This window comes from Oratosquilla oratoria, chromosome 1, assembly GCF_046742065.1.
Source record: "Oratosquilla oratoria isolate Oo_2021 chromosome 1, ASM4674206v1, whole genome shotgun sequence".
Lineage (NCBI taxonomy): Eukaryota > Metazoa > Arthropoda > Malacostraca > Stomatopoda > Squillidae > Oratosquilla > Oratosquilla oratoria.
In genome coordinates, this window is record NC_134777.1 from 49,830,811 (window position 1) to 49,853,515 (window position 22,705).

The 22,705-nt window shown below is 38.6% G+C and overlaps 1 protein-coding gene across 1 annotated transcript in view; it reads right to left on the reverse strand.

Moving 5' to 3' along the window:
• LOC143028124 (uncharacterized) overlaps positions 1-18,896 on the reverse strand; it is a 61,318-nt gene extending 42,422 nt beyond the window's left edge. The window contains exons 1-2 of the mRNA XM_076189757.1: positions 18,810-18,896; positions 2,628-2,718 (exon numbers count right to left, since the gene is read on the reverse strand). Coding sequence (XP_076045872.1) covers positions 2,628-2,718; positions 18,810-18,896 — 178 coding nt within the window. The remainder of the gene's footprint in view (positions 1-2,627; positions 2,719-18,809) is intronic.
• Positions 18,897-22,705: the final 3,809 nt, after the last annotated feature.

Here is a 22,705-nt window from a genome sequence, read left to right on the forward strand (position 1 = left end):
TCGCTTCGCGAAGCGAGGACCGACGTCATATTTTTCTGGTGTTTGATCAAACATTTTGGTGTTTTATGATTTTTTGTTTTATTTGACCAAATGACAAGAATCTTGTCATCGGAGTTTAATGGGTAAAAATGAGCAGTCAAATGTTTTTACGAGAGTAGTAGAGCCCGTGTTAGAATTAGAAATGGAGAGAGTAAGTGGTTTGAGGTAAAGGTGGGACTTCGCCAGGGGTGTGTTATGTCGCCTTGACTGTTCAACTTATACATGGATGGGGCGGTGCGAGAGGTATACGCAAGGGTAATGGGTCGGGGATTGGAGATGGTTAAAGAAAATGGAGAAAATGAGTGATAAGCCAGTTGTTGTTTGCTGAAGACACTGCGCTTGTAGCGGGATCAAAGGAGGGATTAAGGAAGTTACTGACGGGGTTTGGGAAGGCGTGCGAAAGAAGGAAGCTGAAGATAAATTTGAGTAAAAGTAAGTTGATGAGATGTGCAAGGGGAGAGGATGGCAGCAAATTGGAAGTGATTATCAAGGGAGACTGGAGGAAGTGGATAACTTTAGATACTGAGGTGCGAATGTAGTGGGAAAGGGAGTGGATGAGGAGGTAAAATGTAGAATGAGAGAAGCGAGTACATATATTGAGGTATTAAAGTGTAATGAGAAATAGACATTTGGGAATGGATGCTAAGAGGAGATTGTATGAAGGAGTGGTTGTGCCAACAGCATTGTATGGGGGCAGAAACATGGAACATAAGAGGGGAAGAGTTAAAACGTGTTTGAGATTAAATGCCTGAGAAGTATGATAGGGGTTACTAGACTGGATAGAGTGAGAGACGAGGTGAAGAGGACAGCGGGGATGGAAAGGGAATTTGGGATATAGGGTTTGAACACATGGAAAGAGTGAGTGAAGAAATATTAGTAAAAGAGGTATGAAAGGCAGAGGTGGAAGGAGTGAATATGAGGGGGCAACCAAGGATGTGCTGGATGGGTGTAGTAAAAGAGACATTGGGAAAGAGGGGAATGTCTGTTGAGGAAGAAGACAGAAGATAGGGGTGAATGGGGAATGGTTGTGTATGGGTGATGCATGGAAGGGTGTGGGTGGGGGATGGGGGTGAGGGAGTATGTGTGAATGATATTTTGACGCAGCCCAGAGGAATTTCTCCCCGCCTTATTTTTTCTGCATAAGGGGACGGAGATAGGGAGTCGCCGATTAAATGAAGCGTCCTTGCTATGAAAGTGTTGTGTCTTGCTACGTTGCTTCTGACCCAGGGCAGTGGGCGAGATGCAGGGATGACCTGTCATCCTGGAGGAGCCAAGATAAGAGGGAGGGAGGGGTGGCGAATGGGAGTGGAGTATGTGGGGATGAAATGGGTGGGAGTGGATTTATGCCTTTGACTTTGGTTACCTCCCTTGTAAGGGGGGAAAGCCGTTGGTACAGTATATGTATCATTATTAATGGTAGTATTAGTAGTAGTAGTGGTGGTAGTAATTATATTTAAATAATGCTAATATCATGAAATAACAACAATGATAATAATGGTTTAACGTCACAAACTCCACCCTATTGGAAGGCTAGGACGATGCCCGTCACAGAGGGCTTCGTAGCGTAGAATTCAATTAACCATGCCCTTAGTTCAACTTCGCCGGTGGCAGGATTCGAACCGCCATCTCCTCGACATTCGCCGCAAGTAACGACGCCCAAACCTGCTCAGCCAGCGAGCTTCCGATAATAATGATTTTGAATATTAAAATAATGAAATAATAATAATAATAATAATAATAATAATGATGATAATAATTGAATAACAAAATGAGAAAATAACTAATAATAACAATTACATTAATAATAAAATAATAATAATTAAAAATAATAAATAATAATGATAAATAATGATAAGTGATAATAATATAATATAATAATAATAATATAATTACATTACTGTTCGTTTCCGACTTTTTGGAATAAATAAAAGCCTTGATCATACAATCAATCCTCGTCATGTTGTGAATTTAAAAATCTGGAAGACGGCTTCGCTTACAGCATTCTAAACTTTTCTAAGGGCTCATCGATGTGTCTAATATTCTTATAGGCTGAACTTCTGTTAGTTTGTCATTCAGCTTCCCAATAAATGACGTAAATGTAGTTTGACGTTTGGATATTCGAAAAAAAAATTTCGTGTCTGTTTAAACAAATTCACTTGAGTCGCGTATGTGTGAAATATCTCTGAAAAGCAAAAACGAAAAGGTGAAACTGATTGCTGCCCAAAAATATATGGCACGATGTATGAACTTCACAGAGAAAACCAATGTTGTCAGTTTCCGACATGTTTTTAAAAGTAATTTCCTTGCAATTAATAAACCTAAAAACCATTACCGTTGGAAAAAAAAACGCGAGTGATACTGGTGCAACCTCACCAATTCCGATCACGCAGTATCCTTTCTTTTGCCATCTATACGACTCCATATCTTCGAATTCATAGTCTATATGGGTATAGTCTACATGGTTATCTCAGATTAAATACCGATCGTGGGACACATTTGTAATTAAGTTTTCTACAAGTTCATTACTAAATGTTAATATAAAACGTTGCCAAATAACACGCCGGACAAGTATATACGAAGGGTCTCACCTTTGATAATTTGAGGGGCAAATGAAAGACCTCTTGACCACCGCCCGTATCTGCTCGGGTCCAACCGTTGCCCACAACAGCCGTCACTCAACTAACAATAATACTCTTAGATCGTATAAAGCGTAAGCCCAACAACGAGTGCTTGATTACAGGTGCAGCGTCAATTTTACTAGTGGACACGCGAGAGTGCTGCTCACTTAGAAAGACGACAGAAAAAGAGTTGCAAATTGAAACCGTGTTTTCTATTTAAAGCAGTTAGTACGTGTGGAATAACTATAAGGGTTATGAGTAACTGGAGTTACCAATGACATTTGCTATGGCAAACTAAAGGAACATGAAAACAAATCTGACGTACGAAAATCAGTGAAGTTTGTCCCAAGAAAACTGAAAAAACGGTCTCCGATCAAACGACAACGGTGACCAGCACGCGGTAATTTGAATTATGAGTGACTTTCATTGATCCGCCCCGATGTACGACAATTTGCATGTATTAATTTGTTTTTCGCTGCCTTTTCTAGATCACTATTGGTAGTTTTTATTTACGTTTACGCTGTAATTTTGTACACTTTTCATTTCGCAAGAGTGGGTGTTATTATGTTTTTACCCACATCATCCAAACCTTGGCTGCTGCATAATGATTTCTCCAGAAGTACAACAATGGTCAACTTCCCACAGTCCGGGATTCACCAGTCTATCATTATCTTCGAATTTCTTATGCATAGAAAATTGGATTTGTGCCTAGGGTTTCTGTCATAGCTTAAATTACGATGACGGTGTGTTTCTACGTTCTGACTGCTACACGTACGTGGATATTTCTTTTTTCACGCGCGTGTGTGATTCACCATGATCTTAGCTAATGAGTTAGACTAGTAGATCGACAGTTGTTGCCCTCACGGATGAGAGTCATATATGGCCCGATCTATGCGTAATGTGGTGATCTTACATACATAAATTCATATACATACATACATACATACATATATACATACATACATACATACATACATACATACATACATACATACATACATACACATACTTGCATGCACGCGCACGCGAGCGTGATGGCGCCGTTAGTAGAGTTCCTGGCTGCTACCAATGAGGTCCGGGTTCGAATCCCGCCCGAGGCTGAAATAATTTCAGTATCGCTGCGCTGCGAGTCGTTACTCCAACTCTCGTTTGTGTGTGTGTGCGTGTAAGGTCACAGCATTATCCATATATCGGTCACATGAACTCTGAGCTCTATTCCGGGAGCTCTCGATCACGAATCCAACACGGGATACAAGACCATGGTGAATCACACACGCGCGCACACGATGGTGTAGTGATGCCGTTTTTCACCGTTCATGCAGCAATCTGAATTCGGTCCCAGACCAGAGCTGAAAAGCGCCACAGCACTGCAACTCGGTACCACAGCTCTGTCGGATAAACATGTGTTTGTGTGTATTTACCTAGTTGTATTTACCTAGTTGTATTTTACGGGAAGGGGAGCTATGCTCGTGGGGTCCCGTCTTCATATCTCATTTTATCTAAACTATTTTTAAATTAATATATTGTTTTTGCACACACCACTTTCTCATCTAACTTGTTCCAATTGTCTATTACTCTGTGAGGAAAGCTGTTCTTTTTCAAATCTCTTCTATAGCTGTCTTTTTTTATTTTCTTTCCGTGTCCTCTTGTATTTCTGTCATCCCATTTTATCAGATTCTCTCTATCAGTAATTTCCATGCCTTTCATGATTCTGTAAATAGCTATCAAATCTCCTCTCTCTCTTCTTTGCTCTAGTGTCTGTAGTTCAAGTTTTTCTAGTCTCTCTTCATATGATAGTTTTGAGAGTGTTGGTGCCAATTTTGTAATTGCTCTTTGTATTCTTTCAAGTTTTTTTATACATTTTTTTGTACTTGGTGATCATATCATTGCTGCATATTCCAATCTTGGTCTTATCAGGGTGATTAGGATTTTCTTCACCATTTCTTCATCCAGGTATGTAAATGCAACTTTAATTGTTCTTATTCTTATTATTAATTGTTCTTATTTATTAATTGTTCTTATTACAAGTTTCTCCAAAAATCTTATTTATATATTTCTCAGGTGACATATTATTCATAACAATGACTCTCAGGTGTCCCCCCCCACCCTCTTTAAATCCCTGGAAAATATTCTCATCACTTTCTACTGTATTGCTCTTATCTATACTTCTAATCTTTACATTTTTATTAGACATTTCGTCGTCACTCAGTAGGTCGGGGGGCCGTTTTTTGGTGTTTACATTTCGTTTGTCTGCCTGGGCCAAGTCTTCTCCTTCCTCATTTCCTTCCATTTTCCTCAGCAATCCCTCCCCTTCTCTTCTTTCCCTACTTTCCCACTACTCCACGAGCAATTCCCCCCCCCACCCTGTAAATACAATAGGCACTTCCTTTGCTTTGGGATCCACAAAACTTCACTTTTCTTCAGAACGTCCTCTAAGCCGTCCGTTCGTTGAAGTGTGTGTGTGTGTGTGTGTGTGTGTGTGTGTGTGTGTGTGTGTGTGTGTGTGTGTGTGTGTGTGTGTGTGTGTGTGTGTGTGTGTGTGTGTGTGTGTGTGTGTGTGTGTGTGTGTGTGTGTGTTTTGTTAAAATCGACAACACTTACGGCGTTGTTAATTTTTCAGTTTGCTCTGAATTTTCCTTACGATTTTTTCGTTTTCGTTGGTCAGGGTACTAAGTAGTTTTCTAAAATCTATAGTTTGTTTCCTCGAGACGTCTTTCGGCCATCAATCAGCCATCTTCAATATTGCTTTGGTAACATGACTATTTATATGTCAACTAAGTAAATTGTTATCCCTGATCTATTACCACAAGATACAACTCCTGAAGATGGCAGATTGATAGTACCCTGACCAACGAAGACCGAAACATGGTAAAGAAAATTTGAGAAAGCAAACTGAAAGCTGAACAATGCTGTAACTGCTGTTGACTTAAAAGCATGTATTCTGAATGGCCGTTACCACAAGCATATATATATATATATATATATATATATATATATATATATATATATATATATATATATATATATATATATATATATACACACAGCCACACATGCACGTGTGCACGAAAAAATACGTAAATATATACATACACAAACATGCGCGCGCGCGCACACACACACACACACACACACACACACACACACACACACACACTCACTCTCGGTGGCGCGGTTGGTAGAGCGCTGGACTGGGAAGTACGGTGGTGCTCGCAGTAACCAGTTCGAATCCTGCCCAGGGCCGAAATTATTTCGGTATCGCTGTGCTTCGGGTCGTTACTCTGACTCTCGTGGGCGGGGAGTTGTGTGTGTGTGTGTGTGTGTGTGTGAAAGGTCATAGCATTACCCATAGATCGGTCATACGAGCTCTGAGCTCTCTTCCGGGAGGGAAATAGCTGTCAATCACGAGTCCAAAACGTGATCCAAAGACCAAGGTGAATACACACACACACACTTTCGTCGGATGGACGGCGAAGATTGAAGTTCTGAAGAAAAAGTGAATTTTACGTGGATCTCAACGCAAAGGAAGTACCTTATTGTATTTACAGGGAAGGGAAAAGCTCGTGGTGTAGTGGGAAAGTGAGGAAAAAGGAGAAGGGGAGGGATTACTGAGGGAAATAGAAGGAAATGAGGAAGGGGAGGACTTGGTCCAGGAGGCCAGGCGTCTTGTAAACAAGAGAAGGACCGATGATTTTGGTGAGGGGATTAACAAAACTGTAAAGATTATAAATATAGATAAGAGCAGCACAATGGAAGGTGAGGATAATAATTTCCAGGGATTTAATGAGGGGGGGGGGCGGATATCAACCTCCCCCGATTACCAAGACTAGAGGAAAAACTTGAACAAATGACCGAACATTGGGAGAATAGGTTCGGTAACATAGCAAAGATTGCGCAGAGTTGAAAAATTGGAAGAACTAGAGAAGGTGAACAAAAACTTAACTAAAGAAATAGAAGAATTAAAAAGACAGTTAAAGAAGTAAAAAAGGAGAATGAAGAATTAAAGAGGAATAATAAAGACAATAAAGAGGCCATAGCAAAAGAAGCACAGAGTTGGAAAAAATCCAAGAAAACAGTAAAATTGCATTTACTGACATAATTAAACAAGAAATGAAAGAACAAACTGAAGACTCAGTTATTAAAGTGATGAGACAGAAGGAGAATATAGTAAGAGACTTAGCAGATAAAAAGAAATGTATAATTATATTAGAAATGGAAGAGAAACATAACCTAAATAGAACCACAAGAATCAATGAGGAAAAAGAAAAAGTAAGCAGTTTACTAGAATTAGTTCAGAAAGATGAACATGAAATTATGAAACAAATTGAAGAGATGTTTAGACTCGCAAAGTATAGTACAGATAAGACCAGACCAATTAAGATTAAATTCAGGTCACAAACGACGGCAGAGAATATCTTATCCAAAACAGGGAAACTAGCAACAAGTGAACAATATAAAAAGGCATGGATAAAAAGAGAAATGAATAAAGAGGAAAGGGAGGAGGAGAAATGAAAAGACATGAAGCTAAGGAAAAAAAACGAGAAAAGAACAGAGTCAGAAAAAGAGAAATTCTATTGGAGAGTAGTGAATATGAAAGTAAGAAAATACGACATACTAGAGAAAAACAAAAGGGAAACAGAGAATACAATGGAAGTGGCAGAAAACTAAGTGTCTTACACAAATATAGATGGATTAATAACAGGATTGAATGAGCTGAATGATTATCTGAAGGAAAAAGAACCGGACATAATGGGAATTGTAGAAACGAAATTAAAAGGTCCACTACCACCCAACAGTGTAGGACATTTGGATTAGAAACAGAGAGACAAAACAAGGGGGTGGAGTTATGTTCCTGACTAAGGATATAAACGTGAGGTGTGTCACATATGGAAAGAATACAGTAGAGATGATTATGATCGAAGTGGAAGACAGAGATAAGAAGAGCAGAAAGTTTGTGATAAATTATGTGCCTCCAAAAACAGCCTCGTGGGAAGAGAGTGAACATAAAAGTATGTTAGAAGACACAAGGATAACATTAAATAAGATAATGGAAGATGGAGGAAGAATAGTTATGATGGGCGACTATAATTACAAAGAAGTCTGCTGGGAAGAGGTGACAGTAAAGGGTGGAGACGGCTCATGGGGAAATGTTCTACTCGAGATGATTATTGACCATACAATGACACAGTGGATACAGGGGAACACTAGGTATAGAAATGAAGAAGAACCATCGAGACTAGACCTAATAATCACATCTGAACCTAGAATAGTGGAAAAGATTGAATATAAAACACCAATAAGTAAAAGTGACCACATATTGATTGAACTGGAACTAAATGAGGCCTAAATGAGAAAAAATACATGGACAGAAATGAACAATATAGAAAAGGAAGATTGATGTATGAAAAAACAAACTTTGATAAAATAAGAGAATTCTTTCAAAAGAAAACTGGGAAGGAATATACAAAGAAGAAACAACAGTGGAAGAGAAATGGAATATTTTGACAAAAAAAAAAAAAAAAAAAAAAAGGAGTGGAAAAGTATGTCCCAAGACAAAAACAAGAAAAAGAATATGTAAAGTGCTGGTACAACAAAAGTTGTAGGGAGTTAAAAGACAAAAGAGACAAAGCTTGGACCAAATGGAAAAAAAGACAAAAGACCTGAAAAATGGAAAATATATACTTGTTATAGAAATGAATATGTACAACCGTGCAGAGAGGAAAAGAGAAAATATGAAAAAGATGTCATAGAAAAATGTAAAGATCAACCAAAATTATTTTACAGATTTGTAAACAAACTGAAAAACAAACAAGATTTGGAGAAATTAAGACAAGGAGGAGTTGAATACACAGAGGAAATAGAAATGGCGGAAATTATGAACAAGCATTTTAAATTAGTGTTTACAACCTGAAGAGATCGAATGGAAAAAGAAAGTCCCCCCTATGAAAGAAATAGAAGTAACAAAGAATGAAATAATGAAACACTTGAGTAATCTTGATGTCAGAAAATCGCATGGACCAGATGAAATAGCAAACTGGATTCTGAAAGAATGCAGGAATGAACTGGCCGACAAAATATATAGCATAATAAACAGTTCCTTGAAAGAAGGAAAAGTTCCAGAAGATTGGATAAAAAAGCAAATATAGCACCTATATATAAAGGGGGAAATAAAGATGACCCTGCCAACTATAGACCAGTCTCTCTAACAAGTACAATAGCAAAAATTTGTGAAAGAATTGTCAAAAATAAATGGGTAAAATATTTAGACAAAAAAAAAAGTGCTAAATCCAAGGCACTTTGGATTCAGACAAGGACGATCATGCGTCACCAATTTAATATGTTTCTGTTCAAGGCTAATAGATGTAATACAAAAAAGAGATGGATGGGCTGATTGTGCATTTCTAGACCTAAAAAAAGCTTTTGACAAAGTACCACATAAGAAGTTGCTTAAGAAGTTAGAAACTGAAGGAGGAATACAGGGCAAACTGATTAAATGGATGGAAGACTTTTTGCAAGAAAGAAAAATGAGAGTAGTGATAAGAGACAAACACTCAAATTGGGATGAAGTAATAAGTGGTGTTCCACAAGGAACAGTTCTGGCCCCAATAATGTTTGCTATATATATTAATGATATGGATGAAGAAATTGAAAGTTATATGAGCTTCTTTGCAGATGATGCAAAACTATTAAAAAATGTGAACACGGAAGAAGATTGTGAATCACAACAGAGTGATCTAAATAAAGTCTGGGAATAGCGTAGGAAGTGGGAGATGGAGTTCAATACTAAAAAGTGTAGTATAATGGAATTTGGAAAAAGCAAAAACAGAATAACAGGATCATATGAACTGGGAGAAGAAAGAATAAAAAAAAAGTTGAAAATGAGAAGGACCTGGGAGTCATTGTTATGAATAATATGTCACCTGAGAAACAAATAGATAAGATTTTTGGTGAAACTTATAATTTAATAAGAACAATCGAAGTGGCATTTACATACCTGGATGAAGAAATGGTGAAGAAAATACTAATCACTCTGATAAGACCAAGATTGGAATATGCAGCAACGATGTGGTCACCAAGTACCAAAAAAAAAATGTATTAAAAAAACTTGAAAGAATACAAAGAGCAATTACAAAATTGGCACCAACACTCTCAAAACTATCATATGAAGAGAGACTAGAAAAACTTGAGCTACAGACACTAGAGCAAAGAAGAGAGAGAGGAGATTTGATAGCTATTTACAGAATCATGAAAGGCATAGAAATTATTGATAGAGAGGACCTAAGAAAATGGGATGATAGAAATACAAGAGGACACGGAAAGAAAATCAAGAAAGACAGCTATAGAAGAGATCTGAAAAAGAACAGCTTTCCTCACAGAGTAATAGGCAGTTGGAACAAGTTAGATGAGAAAGTGGTGTGTGCAAAAACAATACATGAATTTAAAAATAGTTTAGATAAAATGAGATATGAAGACGGGACACCACGAGCATAGCTCCCCTTCCCGTAAAATACAACTAGGTAAATACAACTAGGTAAATACACACACTAGTTGTATTTACTAACGCGAAGGGAGTTGTGCATACCGAGTGGCCGAAATGGCAGAATTATTATAAAAATGGAGGGAGACGAAAGTGAAAGAAGAAAAAGTGAACCAACAAAAGATGTCTGGGCGTGAGCAGATTGGAATCGCCGCAGGGGGTAATGCCAAAAAGATCCTGCATGAATAAAACTCCAAAAGCGACTCAAAGATTGGATAATTAAGCATTTTCAGGGTTTGCAAGAGAAGGTGAAATTTAAGGTAGATGTTTAGAGTTGGATAGAGAACCTAGGTACAAAAATATCTTAATTAGCATAATACTGATTTATTGGATGAACTAATAGATTTGAAAATTGACTACAGGACAATATACAGAGAAATAATTCAACTTAAATGAGCTAATAATGAGACGAACAAGGAGCTTGATGACCTTAAGAAAGAATTGAACATGATCAGAAATGAGAATGAAAGAATGAAAAATGAATATAAAAACAAAAACGAGGCCTTGAAAAAAGAACTGAAAGAACAAATACAGGCGGTGACCGGGAAATTCGGAGAAACTATTAAGGAGACTGATCTCCAAGAAATGATAAACCAATGGGAAATGGAACATGACAAATCAAAAGTTAACTTTTAAGGAAATAGTACAACAACAAGTGGAAGAAAATGACAAATAAACGGTAATTAAAGTAATTAAAGAAAAAGACAATTTATTCAGAGACACAGTGGATAAAAAAGTGCATTGTAGTTTATGGTATTAAAGAAAAACATTATATAAATAGATATCAAAGAGAAAAAATGAGAAAAATTGCAAAAGTAATTCTGAAATAGATACAAGAAGAGGGACAGGATATGGACAAAGAGATTGAAGAGGTACATAAGATGGGACAGTACTCTAACAAAAAAACAATATAGGCCACTAAAAACCAAGCTAAGGTCTCAAATGATAGCAGAAGTACTATCAAAAACAGCAAAGCTGTCAAATAATTAAAATTACAAAAACGTCTGGATGAAAAAGAAATGAACAATGAGGAAAAAGAGAAAGAAAATGCACTTAGAAGTACATACATACGTACATATAACAAAGGCTTTTTCCCCCTTACACGGGAGGTAGCCAAAAAACAAAGGCATAGAAACCACTCCCACCCATTCCATCCCCTACATACTCCACTCCCCTCTACCCTCTTCTCTCCCTCCTAGAAGTGAAAAAAAAAACGAGAAAAGAACGGAGATTTTATCTTCTTCTTTTTTGAGTGCTCGACCTGAGACCGAGAAAATTGTCCATAAAAATTAAACGTAATAAAAGACAAAAGAGGAGAAAGGAAAAAAATAAAAAATAACGTATACTAACATAGACAATATGATTTCAGGACTAAACGAATTAAACGACTCTCTGGCAATAGAAAAACAAGACGTAATGGGGATTGTGGAGACGAAATTAAAAGCTCTCTACCACCAAACACTGTGGGACAAGGTCTATATAACAACTGGATAAAAAATAGAAAGAAAGAGTGTGGAGGAGTCATGTTTTTGACTAAGAAAGGCTTAATGTGACTAAGGTAGCAGAAAGAAAATATAATGTCGAATTGATCATGATAAAAGTTGAAAACAGTGACATGAAAAGTACAAAATTTGTAGTAATATATATACCCCCAAAAACAGTCTTGGACAGAAAGTGATCATTCCAAAATGTTGGAATGCACTAACTGATTTACTGAAAGAATGAGGAAACATAGTAATTGTGGGTGACTTTAACTCAAAAGAAATATGTTTGAAAGAAATTACAGTGAAAATGGAGGAGACCTCTGGGGAAACATACTACTGGATATGACCATCGAATACACAATGACTCAATGGGTAAAGGAAAATAACAGATATAGAAACAATGAGAAACCGTCGAGACTAGATTTAATATTTACGTCAGAGCCTGAAATTGTGGATAGAATAGAATACAAAACACCAATTGGGAAGTGACTACTTACTAATAGAGTTCGAACTAAAAGAACAAATTGATTTGAGAAGAAATGAGAAACGTAGAAAAGAAAGACTAATGTACAACAAAACAGATTTTGAGAAACTCAGAAAAATTTCAAAATGCAAACTGGGAAAAGTTAAATGAAGAAACAAAGATGGAAGAGAAATGGAACATATTAAAAGAAATTTATAATGAGGGAATAAACAAATACGTACCAAAACAGAGGCAAGAAAGGGTGCACATAAAGTACTGGTACAACAAAAAATCTAGTGAGGCTAAAGATAGAAGAGACAAAGCTTGGAAAAGATGGAAAAATATATAAAAAATTGCAAGTGGCAAACATATATCAAACTAAGAAATTAATATGTAAAAATACGCAAGAATGAAAAGAGAAACTATGAAAAGGACATAATAGAAAAATGCAAGGATCAACCTAAACTATTTTATAGGTATGTGAATGGTAAACTAAAAGACAAACAAGAAATAGTAAGACTGCGCCAAGGGAATAATGAATATATAGAAGATGTAGAAATGGCTGAAATTATTAACAAACATAAAAAAAAGCTGTATCAAGCGAAACGTCGTACCAATAAAGGTTTCGATCTCACACGGTGTTGATTCTCAGTCTTGTCGGCTTTTGCCTTTGTGTTTCAAACATTCTAAAATTGTATTTACGATTGAAAGTACACAAAATTGGGAGGAAATACAGAGAGAAAGATACCCCCAGTAAAAGAAATAACTGTGACACAGAAGGAAATTAGAGACCAAATAAAAACCTTGATATCATAAAATCACACGGTCCTAATGGAATTGTAAATTGGATATTAAAAGAATGTACAGATGAGCTAACGGATAAAATATACAAGATAATTAGTTACTCACTCAAAGATGGAAAGGTACCACAGGATTGGAAAAATACAAATATTGTACCAATATATAAAGGGGGGACAAGGAAAATCCAACTAACTATAGACAGTCTCCCTTACAAGCACAATAGCAAAAATATGTGAAATAATTGATCAAAAGTAGGTGGATTAAATATCTGGAAAAAAATATATACTGAATCCAACACAATTTGATTTTTTTTTACTCGAGACTAATAGAAATAATACAAGAAAGGGATGGATGGGCGGATTGTGCTTTTCTAGATATACAAAAAGCATTTGATAAAGTACCATACAAAAAACCATTAAGACAAATTGAATCAATAAGTGGTATTCAAGGAAAATTATTGGAATGGATGACCAGGAGAAAAATGAGGGTAGTGCGTAGAGACACATACTCGACCTGAGAAGTAATGATAAGTGGAGCCCCACAAGGTTCGGTATTGACTCCAATTATGTTTGTCATATATATATAAATGACATGGATGAAGGTGTGGAATGTTATATGAACTTCTTTGCAGATGATGCAAAACCACTAAAGAAAGTAAGTACAGAGGAAGATTGTGAATCACTACAGAAAGACTTGGATAAAGTCCGGGAATGGAGTCAAAACTGGAAAGTGAACTTTAACATCAAGAAATGTATTATAATGGAGTATGGAAAAAGTAAAAATAGAATATCGGGGCAATACAAAATTGGTACATAGGAAGTCAAAAAAGTAAGCTCGGAAAGGGACCTAGGAGTAATTATCAGCAAAGACATATTACCAGACAAGCATATTAACAACATAGTTGGAGAAAACTTCAATTTACTAAGGTCAATGAAAGTAGCCTTTGATTACTTGGATGAGGAAATGGTAAAGAAAATATTAGTTACACTGACAAGACTAAGACTGGAGTATGCTGCGACAGTACGGACACCCAGTACTAAAAAGAATATAAAGGAATTAGAAAGAATACAAAGAGCAACGACAAAGATGGCACCAACACTCTCCAAATTGACACGCAAAGGTTTTCCAAATTTGAACTACCAACCCTAGAACAAAGAAGAGAAGGATGAGATCTACTGACTATTTACAGAGTTATGAAAAGGGTAGAAGTCCTCGATAGAGATGATATATTAAAGTGGGATAAGGAAAAACAAGAGGACATGAAAAGAAACTCAAAAAGGATAGTTATAGAAGAGATCTGAAAAAGAATAGCTTCCCACACAGAGTGGTGGATATCTGGAATAAATTGGATGAGGCAACAGTGTGTGCAAATACTATACAAGAATTTAAGAACAAACTTGATGCTGAAAGATACAAAGACGGGTCACTAGTGACGAGCATAGTTCCCTTCCCGTATAATGCAACTAGGTTACACATGGGATTCGAACACGGTGGTCAGGGTTCGAATCCCACCCAGTGCTGAAATAATTTCAGTATCGCTGCGCTGCAAGTCGTTACCCCAACTCTAGTTGGAGGGGAGTTGGGTGTGTGTGTGTGTTTGTGTGCGTGTAAGGTCACAGCATTACCCATAGATCGGTCATATATGAGCTCTGAGCTCTCTTCTGGGAGGGAAATAGATGTAGATCGCGAGTCCAACACATGACCCAAGACTATGGTGAATCACACACACACATGCATGTATGTACATATATTCATATACACATACGCACATATTCATATCCACATTTATGTATTCAGTAAGATCATATCCATATATACATGCATACATTATATACATACATACATACATGCAACAGTAATCACAAAAAAAACACGTGAGTAAAGATATTTTGCTTGAAACCACGAGGAAATCAAAGATCAGAATACTGAACGTTTTCGTCTATTTAAGACATTTTCAAAGTACATAGTATTACAACAAAGTACAGCTTAAAAACAATAGTGTAGAGAACAGGAGAGGTCACTCAACATAAATACATAAAGATTGTATTACAAAGAAACAACAATAGAAATAATATAATAATAATAATAATAATAATAATAATAATAATAATAATAATAATAATAATAATAATAATAATAATAATAATAATAATAATAATAATAATAATAATAATAATAATAATAATAATAATAATAATAGCAATAATAGTAATAATAATAATAATAATAATAATAATAATAATAATAATAATAATAATAATAATAATAATAATAATAATAATAATAATAATAATAATAATAATAATAATAATAATAATAATAATAATAATAATAATGATAACAAGAATAAATAAAGAAAATGGGTGACAATTGACACAGGTGATAAAAGGTCACACAAGATGGCTAAGGCGGAGCTTTAGGACATTGTCCTACAATTTGGTTAATGACAAAATTATTTGATTTGAAAAGACCAGTGCTTAAATTGAGATTCTCATTAAAATTTATTTTTAATGAGACATGATACAATTATATTCCTTACCAAATAAGAATTACACGAAACAATTTCTTGGGAATTATCCCAATCAATGCAGTCTCTAATGTGAGCAAAAATCCCACTTGAAGATTGGCCAGTACGGACACTATACTTGTGCTGGTTCAATCTAGATTTTGAATCCTTGCCAGTCTGACCAATGTAACAAGAATTGCAATTCTTGCAAGAGATAGTGTAGACACAACCAGCCGAATTATCACCAAATTGTACAACAATGTCCCAAAGCTCCGCCTTAGCCATCTTGTGTGACCTTTTATCACTTGTGTCAATTGTCACCCAATTTATTTATATATTCTTGTTATCATTATTATCATCATCATCATCATCATCATCATCATCATCATCATCGTTATTATTATTATAAATTATTATTATTATTATTATTATTATTATTATTATTATTATTATTATTATTATTATTTCTATTGTTGTTTCTTTGTAATACAATCTTTATGTATTTATGTTGAGTGACCTCTCCTGTTCTCTACACTATTGTTTTTAAGCTGTACTTTGTTGTGATACTATGTACTTTGAAAATGTCTTAAATAGACGAAAACGGTCAGTATTCCGATCTTTGATTTCCTCGTAGTTTCAAGCAAAACATACACACATACATAAATGCAATATATATATATATATATATATATATATATATATACAGACATTTATACATACATACAAAGGAGGAGCATGCCGACAGGAGACCTTTTGGTCCATATATAGGTCGGATGCATACATACATACATACGTGCATGCATGCATGTATACATACATACATTTTCATATATTCGCGAATGAGGGTGGGAGAAGATGTACAAGAAAGTTAGTGTTCTAGATTACTACGGTACAGTTAAAAAGCCATCTACAGGGATTTTATTAGGAATCTAGTTCACAAGCATCACTCATTCACGCATTTGTCATGATTTCATATATACATGCATGCATTCGCACCTGCACATACACACATACGTAAAACATACACAAATACATATATACATACAGTATACGCGAATATAATAATCTCGTTTAATTTCCGCACAGGCTTCAGAGTATTAAGGTATTTTCATAACAATCTAATCTTCTTACATATTTCCCACGGGTCAGGTCGTCCATACTGTACAGAACTTAGTGAATACAGACATTATGACCCAGCAAACAGAGTAAATGGCTGCATTAATTGAGAAAACACTCGGTCTAAAGGCGGCACTGGAAGGGAATCCGTCTCGGTCATATTTGGTTATCGATTTGTCCCCGGCGACGCGTTATGGACGCCAAACACAACAGGTTTTGGGAAAGTAACAGCTGGTCATGATTTATGCACTTCTTCTGGATCAACCTCATATTCGCGTTACCAACAATGCTCTATTTGCGTGCAGACCATCTAATCCTTATCAAGTTTCTTTTATCGATACAATACCTATCTGAGACCTTCCTTTCACAAAAGAAAGAACATGTGGTCCCGGGACTTTGCAAAGAGGCAATGGTTGGATTAATTGCGCTTGTTATGTGCAGGTTGCTTGATCCGACCCATTTGACGGTATAATTGCACGTCCTGTTACTTTGGAAGGCAAGTCGCGTGGCCATAGCGACCAAGTGCCGCGTGCGACACGACTCGACCCCGTCCGTACCGGGTGACACCTATACTTCTTCATTCACGCCACCTCTGGGCTATCCTAGACAAGTTCGTGGTTCCTCCTTCAGAATGAAGGAGTTTGCATTCCGTATCGGTACTTCAACAGTGAAAAGGGTTGTCACCTATCTCGATTATCCCCGTACGTGCCGGGTGGCCATTTTTTTTTCTTTCTTCTAATTTTGCGGTCAGACTATTTCATTCATCTCCGTGCTTGACCCAGACGATGACGTCATATAGAACTGCTTTGGTCGAAGGAAAACGAGTAAAATACATCACCAGACCAAAGAGATCAGTAGAACTCTGCACTACGTTAGCGATCCGACAGTGGCGAAAGCAATCCAAGAAATATCATATCACATACATAAATTATATATATATATATATATATATATATACATATATATTTATATATATATATATATATATATATATGTATACATATATATATATATATATATATATATATATATATATATATGTGTGTGTGTGTGTGTGTGTGTGTGTGTGTGTGATTCACCTTGGTCTTGGATCACGTGTTGGACTCGTGATCGACAGCTATTTCCCTCCCAGAAGAAAGCTCAGAGCTCGTATGACCGATCTATGGGTAATGCTTTGACCTTACACGCACATACACCCCAAAGTCCCCGCCCACGAGAGTTTGAGTAACGACTCGAAACGCAGCGATACTGAAGTTATTTTCAGCCCTGGGCAGGATTCGAACCCGGACCTCCGTAGTGACAGTCAGGGACTCTACCAACCGCGCTACCGAGTCGTGTGTATGTGTGTGTGCGGTTGCGTGTGTGTGTGTGTGTGTGTGTGTGCGTGCGTATGTGCATGTATGTGTGAGCACGTGCGTGTGTGTGTGTGTGTGTGTGTGTGTGTGTGTGTGTGTGTGTGTGTGTATGCGTGTGTGTGTGTGTGTGTGTGTGTGTGTGTGTGTGTGTGTGTGTATGCGTGTGTGTGTGTACAAGCGGGTGTATACGTGCCTGTGTGTATGAGAGCGGATGTATGTGGGCGCGTATGCCTGTGTGCCTGTACCTGTATATATGTTTGTGTATGTGTCTGTCGATATACATTTATGTCTGTGTGTGAATATGAGGCTGTGTCTGCGTGTATGAAAGTGTTTGTGCATTTATGAGTATCTGCGCACACGCGTGCGTGTGTCCGCGTGCTTGTGTGCATGCACGTGTCTGCGTGTGTGTACAGTATGTCTGTGCGCGTATGTGCGTGCATGTCTGTATGTCTGAATAGGCGTGGGAGTCTGTATGTCTGAGTATGCGAGGGTGTCTGTTTCGTAGTTCTATGCAATCATTTGCTCCATTCTGTCTGTAGTCATGCTATTTTTTCATCTACAGAAGTCTTCCACAGTTAAAGGTGTCGCCAAATGAACATACGTCGCACTTTTTATGGTAATTGTCAGTTTCATCTAATCAAGGTTCAAACCCGTCAAAAACTGCATTCATCGCTTGCACTTCTCTCCTTTGTTTATATATTCCCAAATATTCTTATTCATTCTAATCCCATTCTCCATTCCTCACCTTGTTCTTTTCATTCCCCCTCCTCCTCTTCCTCCCCTAGTTTCCTCTTCCTCCTCCTCACTCCTGTCTCTCTTTACCCTGCCTCCACCCCTCCCTCCCTCCCTCCCCCCTTTGCCATTCTTCTCCTCTCCTCTTCCCCGCCTACCCGACCGCTCTCCCGCCTCGCCCCGCCCCGGAATTTCCTGTCCCCTTTGAAGGCGACGGCCACCGCTGCCCACACGTGACACCACATATGACCTTGGTTGACCTGAGGATTAACACCCAAGGTGAGGTCGAGGGCAGGTCGCAGGAGGCTTCGTCAAGACGCAGACAATGCTACGACCACGGCGCTACTCGTGCTTCTAAAACGGTGGCTGGCTGGTTTGTTTGTTTGTTGATTGGTAGGTAGGTAGGTGGATGTGGGTGTGTTGTCTGTGTGGGTGCGGGTGTGGTTGTGTGTGTGTTGTCTGTGTGGGTGCGGGTGTGGTTGTGGATGTGTTGTCTGTGTGGGTTCGGGTGTGGTTGTGGTTGTGTGCGGGTGTGATTGTGTGTAAGGGTGTAGGTGCGTGCGTGGGTGTAGATGCGTGTGTGGGTGTAGGTGTATACATGGGTGGCACCAGACAGATTAGCGTCTTTACCTCGCAAGACAACTGCACACCTGAATAGTGGGGAGTGGTGGGCAATGGTTGACCATTATTTCAATATATTTTTTTTTGTGACCTTCTACTGCCGACATTTAGTGCTTTACACATTAATTCATGCAGGTGCGCTGAACTGATTCTATGAAATTTGGTTAGGTTGAGTTAAATTATTTCTAGGAAGCTTAGAGTTTGGTTATTAGCTCAATTATTGTGTAAATAATGTATCACTATGAATGATAAAAAACCAGCAATCACCCGATTTTTTTTCTGGTGAATAAGCGTCCGAAGAGCGATTGTCCTGCAAACAGAGCCCTTCCATTAATTCAAACGCAAATAAGTACAACAGTGGAAAATAAGAAAATTAAAACACATACAAAGAAACTTACTATAGTACCACCATCACAGTCATCATCATCATCATCATCACCATCACACTCATCATCACTATCACACTCATCATCACTATCACACTCATCATCACTATCACACTCATCATCATCACCACCACCATGTCATCATAATCATCAATACCACCAGTGCAATATCTTCCCCTAACCCACCACTCTATTTAAAATCTGTAAAGACACCCCTGTTAGTACACTTCCGCAGCAGCAGTGGCGCCTGGTGCTCCATGCCCCGCAATGGAAGACGAGGGCAGCTGGTCGCCACCGGTTCCGTTCCGGTCAGTGACGGCCAGGTATATCCAGCTGTTAGGCAGCGATTATAAGAATGAAGGAGACCATATGGCCTACAGGAAGTTCTATTTCCATTACTACCTGTCATCCCCATCCATAAAGTTGTCTAAGCTCTTCTTAAAACAACCGATAGTTTCAGTGCTCTCTACATGGTTACTAAGTCTATTCCATTCGTTGACCACTCTATTGGTAAGCCAGCTCTTGCCTATTTCCTTCTTAAATCTACATTTGTCCAAGTTAAATCCATTACTGCAAGTCCTGCGCCGTTGTTTTAATATGATGACCTTGTCTGCATCCCCCTTGTTAATGCCCTTGAACTACCTCTATTAGATCCCCCCGCACTCTGCGTCTTTTCAAAGAGTATAAACTATGGTGCCTAAGCTTGTCTTCGTAAGGTACATTTCTGAGCCCATATATCATTTTGGTCATTCTCTTTTGTACTGATTCTAGTGAATTTATATCCATTCTATGAGACGGAGACCAAAACTGGGTCTAACTAACGCCAGATAGAGTTTGGTACCTACCTCCGCACTTTTATTCGTAACGATCGTAACAACGAAACCTAATGCTCTACTAGCTCTATTTCTGGCGATAATGCACTGTTTCCTAGTTTTAGGTCAGGACTCACTAGAACTCCCAAGTCTCTCTCGCACTCATTATTCTCTAAAATTGTGCTATCTAAGATAAACCTGGACCAGTAAACCCCTCAAGTGTGGAGGAACTTGGCTTAATCTTAGTTGAACAAAATCGTCTGGCGACAGCCAGAATTAACACAGAGGTCGAACTGCGCACACGAAGGCGCTTTCCTCAATTAAATAAAATCTCCATGTGCGGCATAATATGGTATCAACAGCCAACGGAATTGCTGTTGTGGTAAATGTTCATCGTTTTACCTGAAGAACTGTAACCCCACACAGTTTGGCAGGTGGGCACTGGTTCAGGTGCCCGGGGTGACAGTTGTTCAATTGTTGTCAGGAGTTCAATAGAATGACACTTCTTCAGGCGATCTAAAGAGACTCAGAGTTAGTTCCCTCTAATCAGGTGGGAGAACTATGTAAAAGTAAAGTGGGTTCCAATATTCTAGCCCTCCACGATCTTTTCCTCCGAAGACCGTGCACAAAACGGCCCGGATACTACCAAGCACCTCGTCTAAGGCTTGACCTGCCACGCTCGGTATCGCACGAGCAGGTATATAACGAAGTTGGTGTTCTTCCACTTCGGTATCGCCTAAAGAAAGACGCCTACAGGTACCTCTTCAGGTCGACAAGGGTACCGAACTCAACCGACGAGAAATTGTACAAAGACTGGATTTCAGCCCCGACCATGGCACCCATCCATGGCCTGCCCAGCTCCGTGAGAGACCTTTGTCTCAGAACAGGACTTCAGGCCAGTGATCGACGACTGGTCGCCCAATGCGAAATTGAGCTTGATACCCCACCTCTTAGCTGTGCGTGCCCGAGAGCTGCTTGCTTCCAAGTACCCAGGATGGTTCCTGGTGTACACGGACGGGTCAGTACTTGAGGATGGTCCCACAATGGGTAGACATCTTCTTTGATGCCATACGGGAGTCCTCTGTGAAGCTTCCCCCCACTACAATCCTTACGGCTGAGCTCGTCGCCATTTGGGAAGTTTTGAATAAAAACATCGACCTTCCCCACCCCCATCGCGTGTCATAGTGCAATCAGACTCTAGATTCAGTCTAAGTCATTGAAAGAAGTCACTGCACTTCGCGCCCAGACATCCTTAATGGCATCCTGCACCTTTCGGCTGAGGCTGCCAGGCCAGAAGTCCGCCTTCGTTGCCAGCGGGTTCCATCTCACGTGAGAATTCATGATAACGAGATGGCGGACAGCGGTGCCAAACATGGTGCTTTGGCACCTGGAGAAAAATCAATCCCTGTCCAGCTCACAACCAGTGACGCCCTCAACAAGATCAACCGTGCCGCCTGGGACCTCTGGATGGCAGACCACTGCCACTGCTGCTGCTCGTGGATGGCTTACGTCTTGCCATGGACCGATTTCTACAACCCTAACCTCACTGCCCCCACACGTCTCCTATGCAATAAGTATGATACGGGTAAACCACTGCTATTCCCAGTATACCAATACCCATTGCACCTATGGCACGAAATTGGTATAATTTCGGCACTGCCTCCTCCTCTGCCCATCGCTGGAAAACCATTTCCAGCCACTAAAGGCCCTTCTTGGTGACCCTACCACAGCCCAAGACCGCCTGGCAGCCAACAATACCTCCAACGTTGGACGTCTGGTACTGGCAGCAAGATCCATTTGTTCCTCCCCATTGGTAGCACTATTGTGACAAAAACAATGCACCCTTGCACATCCAAGAAACAACAAACACATAAAAACACCCTCACACAAGCCCGCGGTTACTTAGTAATGCACTCCTGCATAGCCTGGAGCCCCCCCACAGACCAATCACCTTATCCACATCTCTCCAGAAAATATACGCCTGTCCCTAAACTGGATAGCACTGCTGGGACTTCACTAATTAAAAAAAAAAAAAAAAAATCTTAGTCTTAATTATTTTGTCATGATTATCATTCGACCCTGGCACGCAATACAAAACTTCCCAGCTCTTACAGGTCAATCACTCGTGTGATATATATATATATATATATATATATATATATATATATATATATATATATATATATATATATATGTATACACACACACACACACACACACACACACACACACACA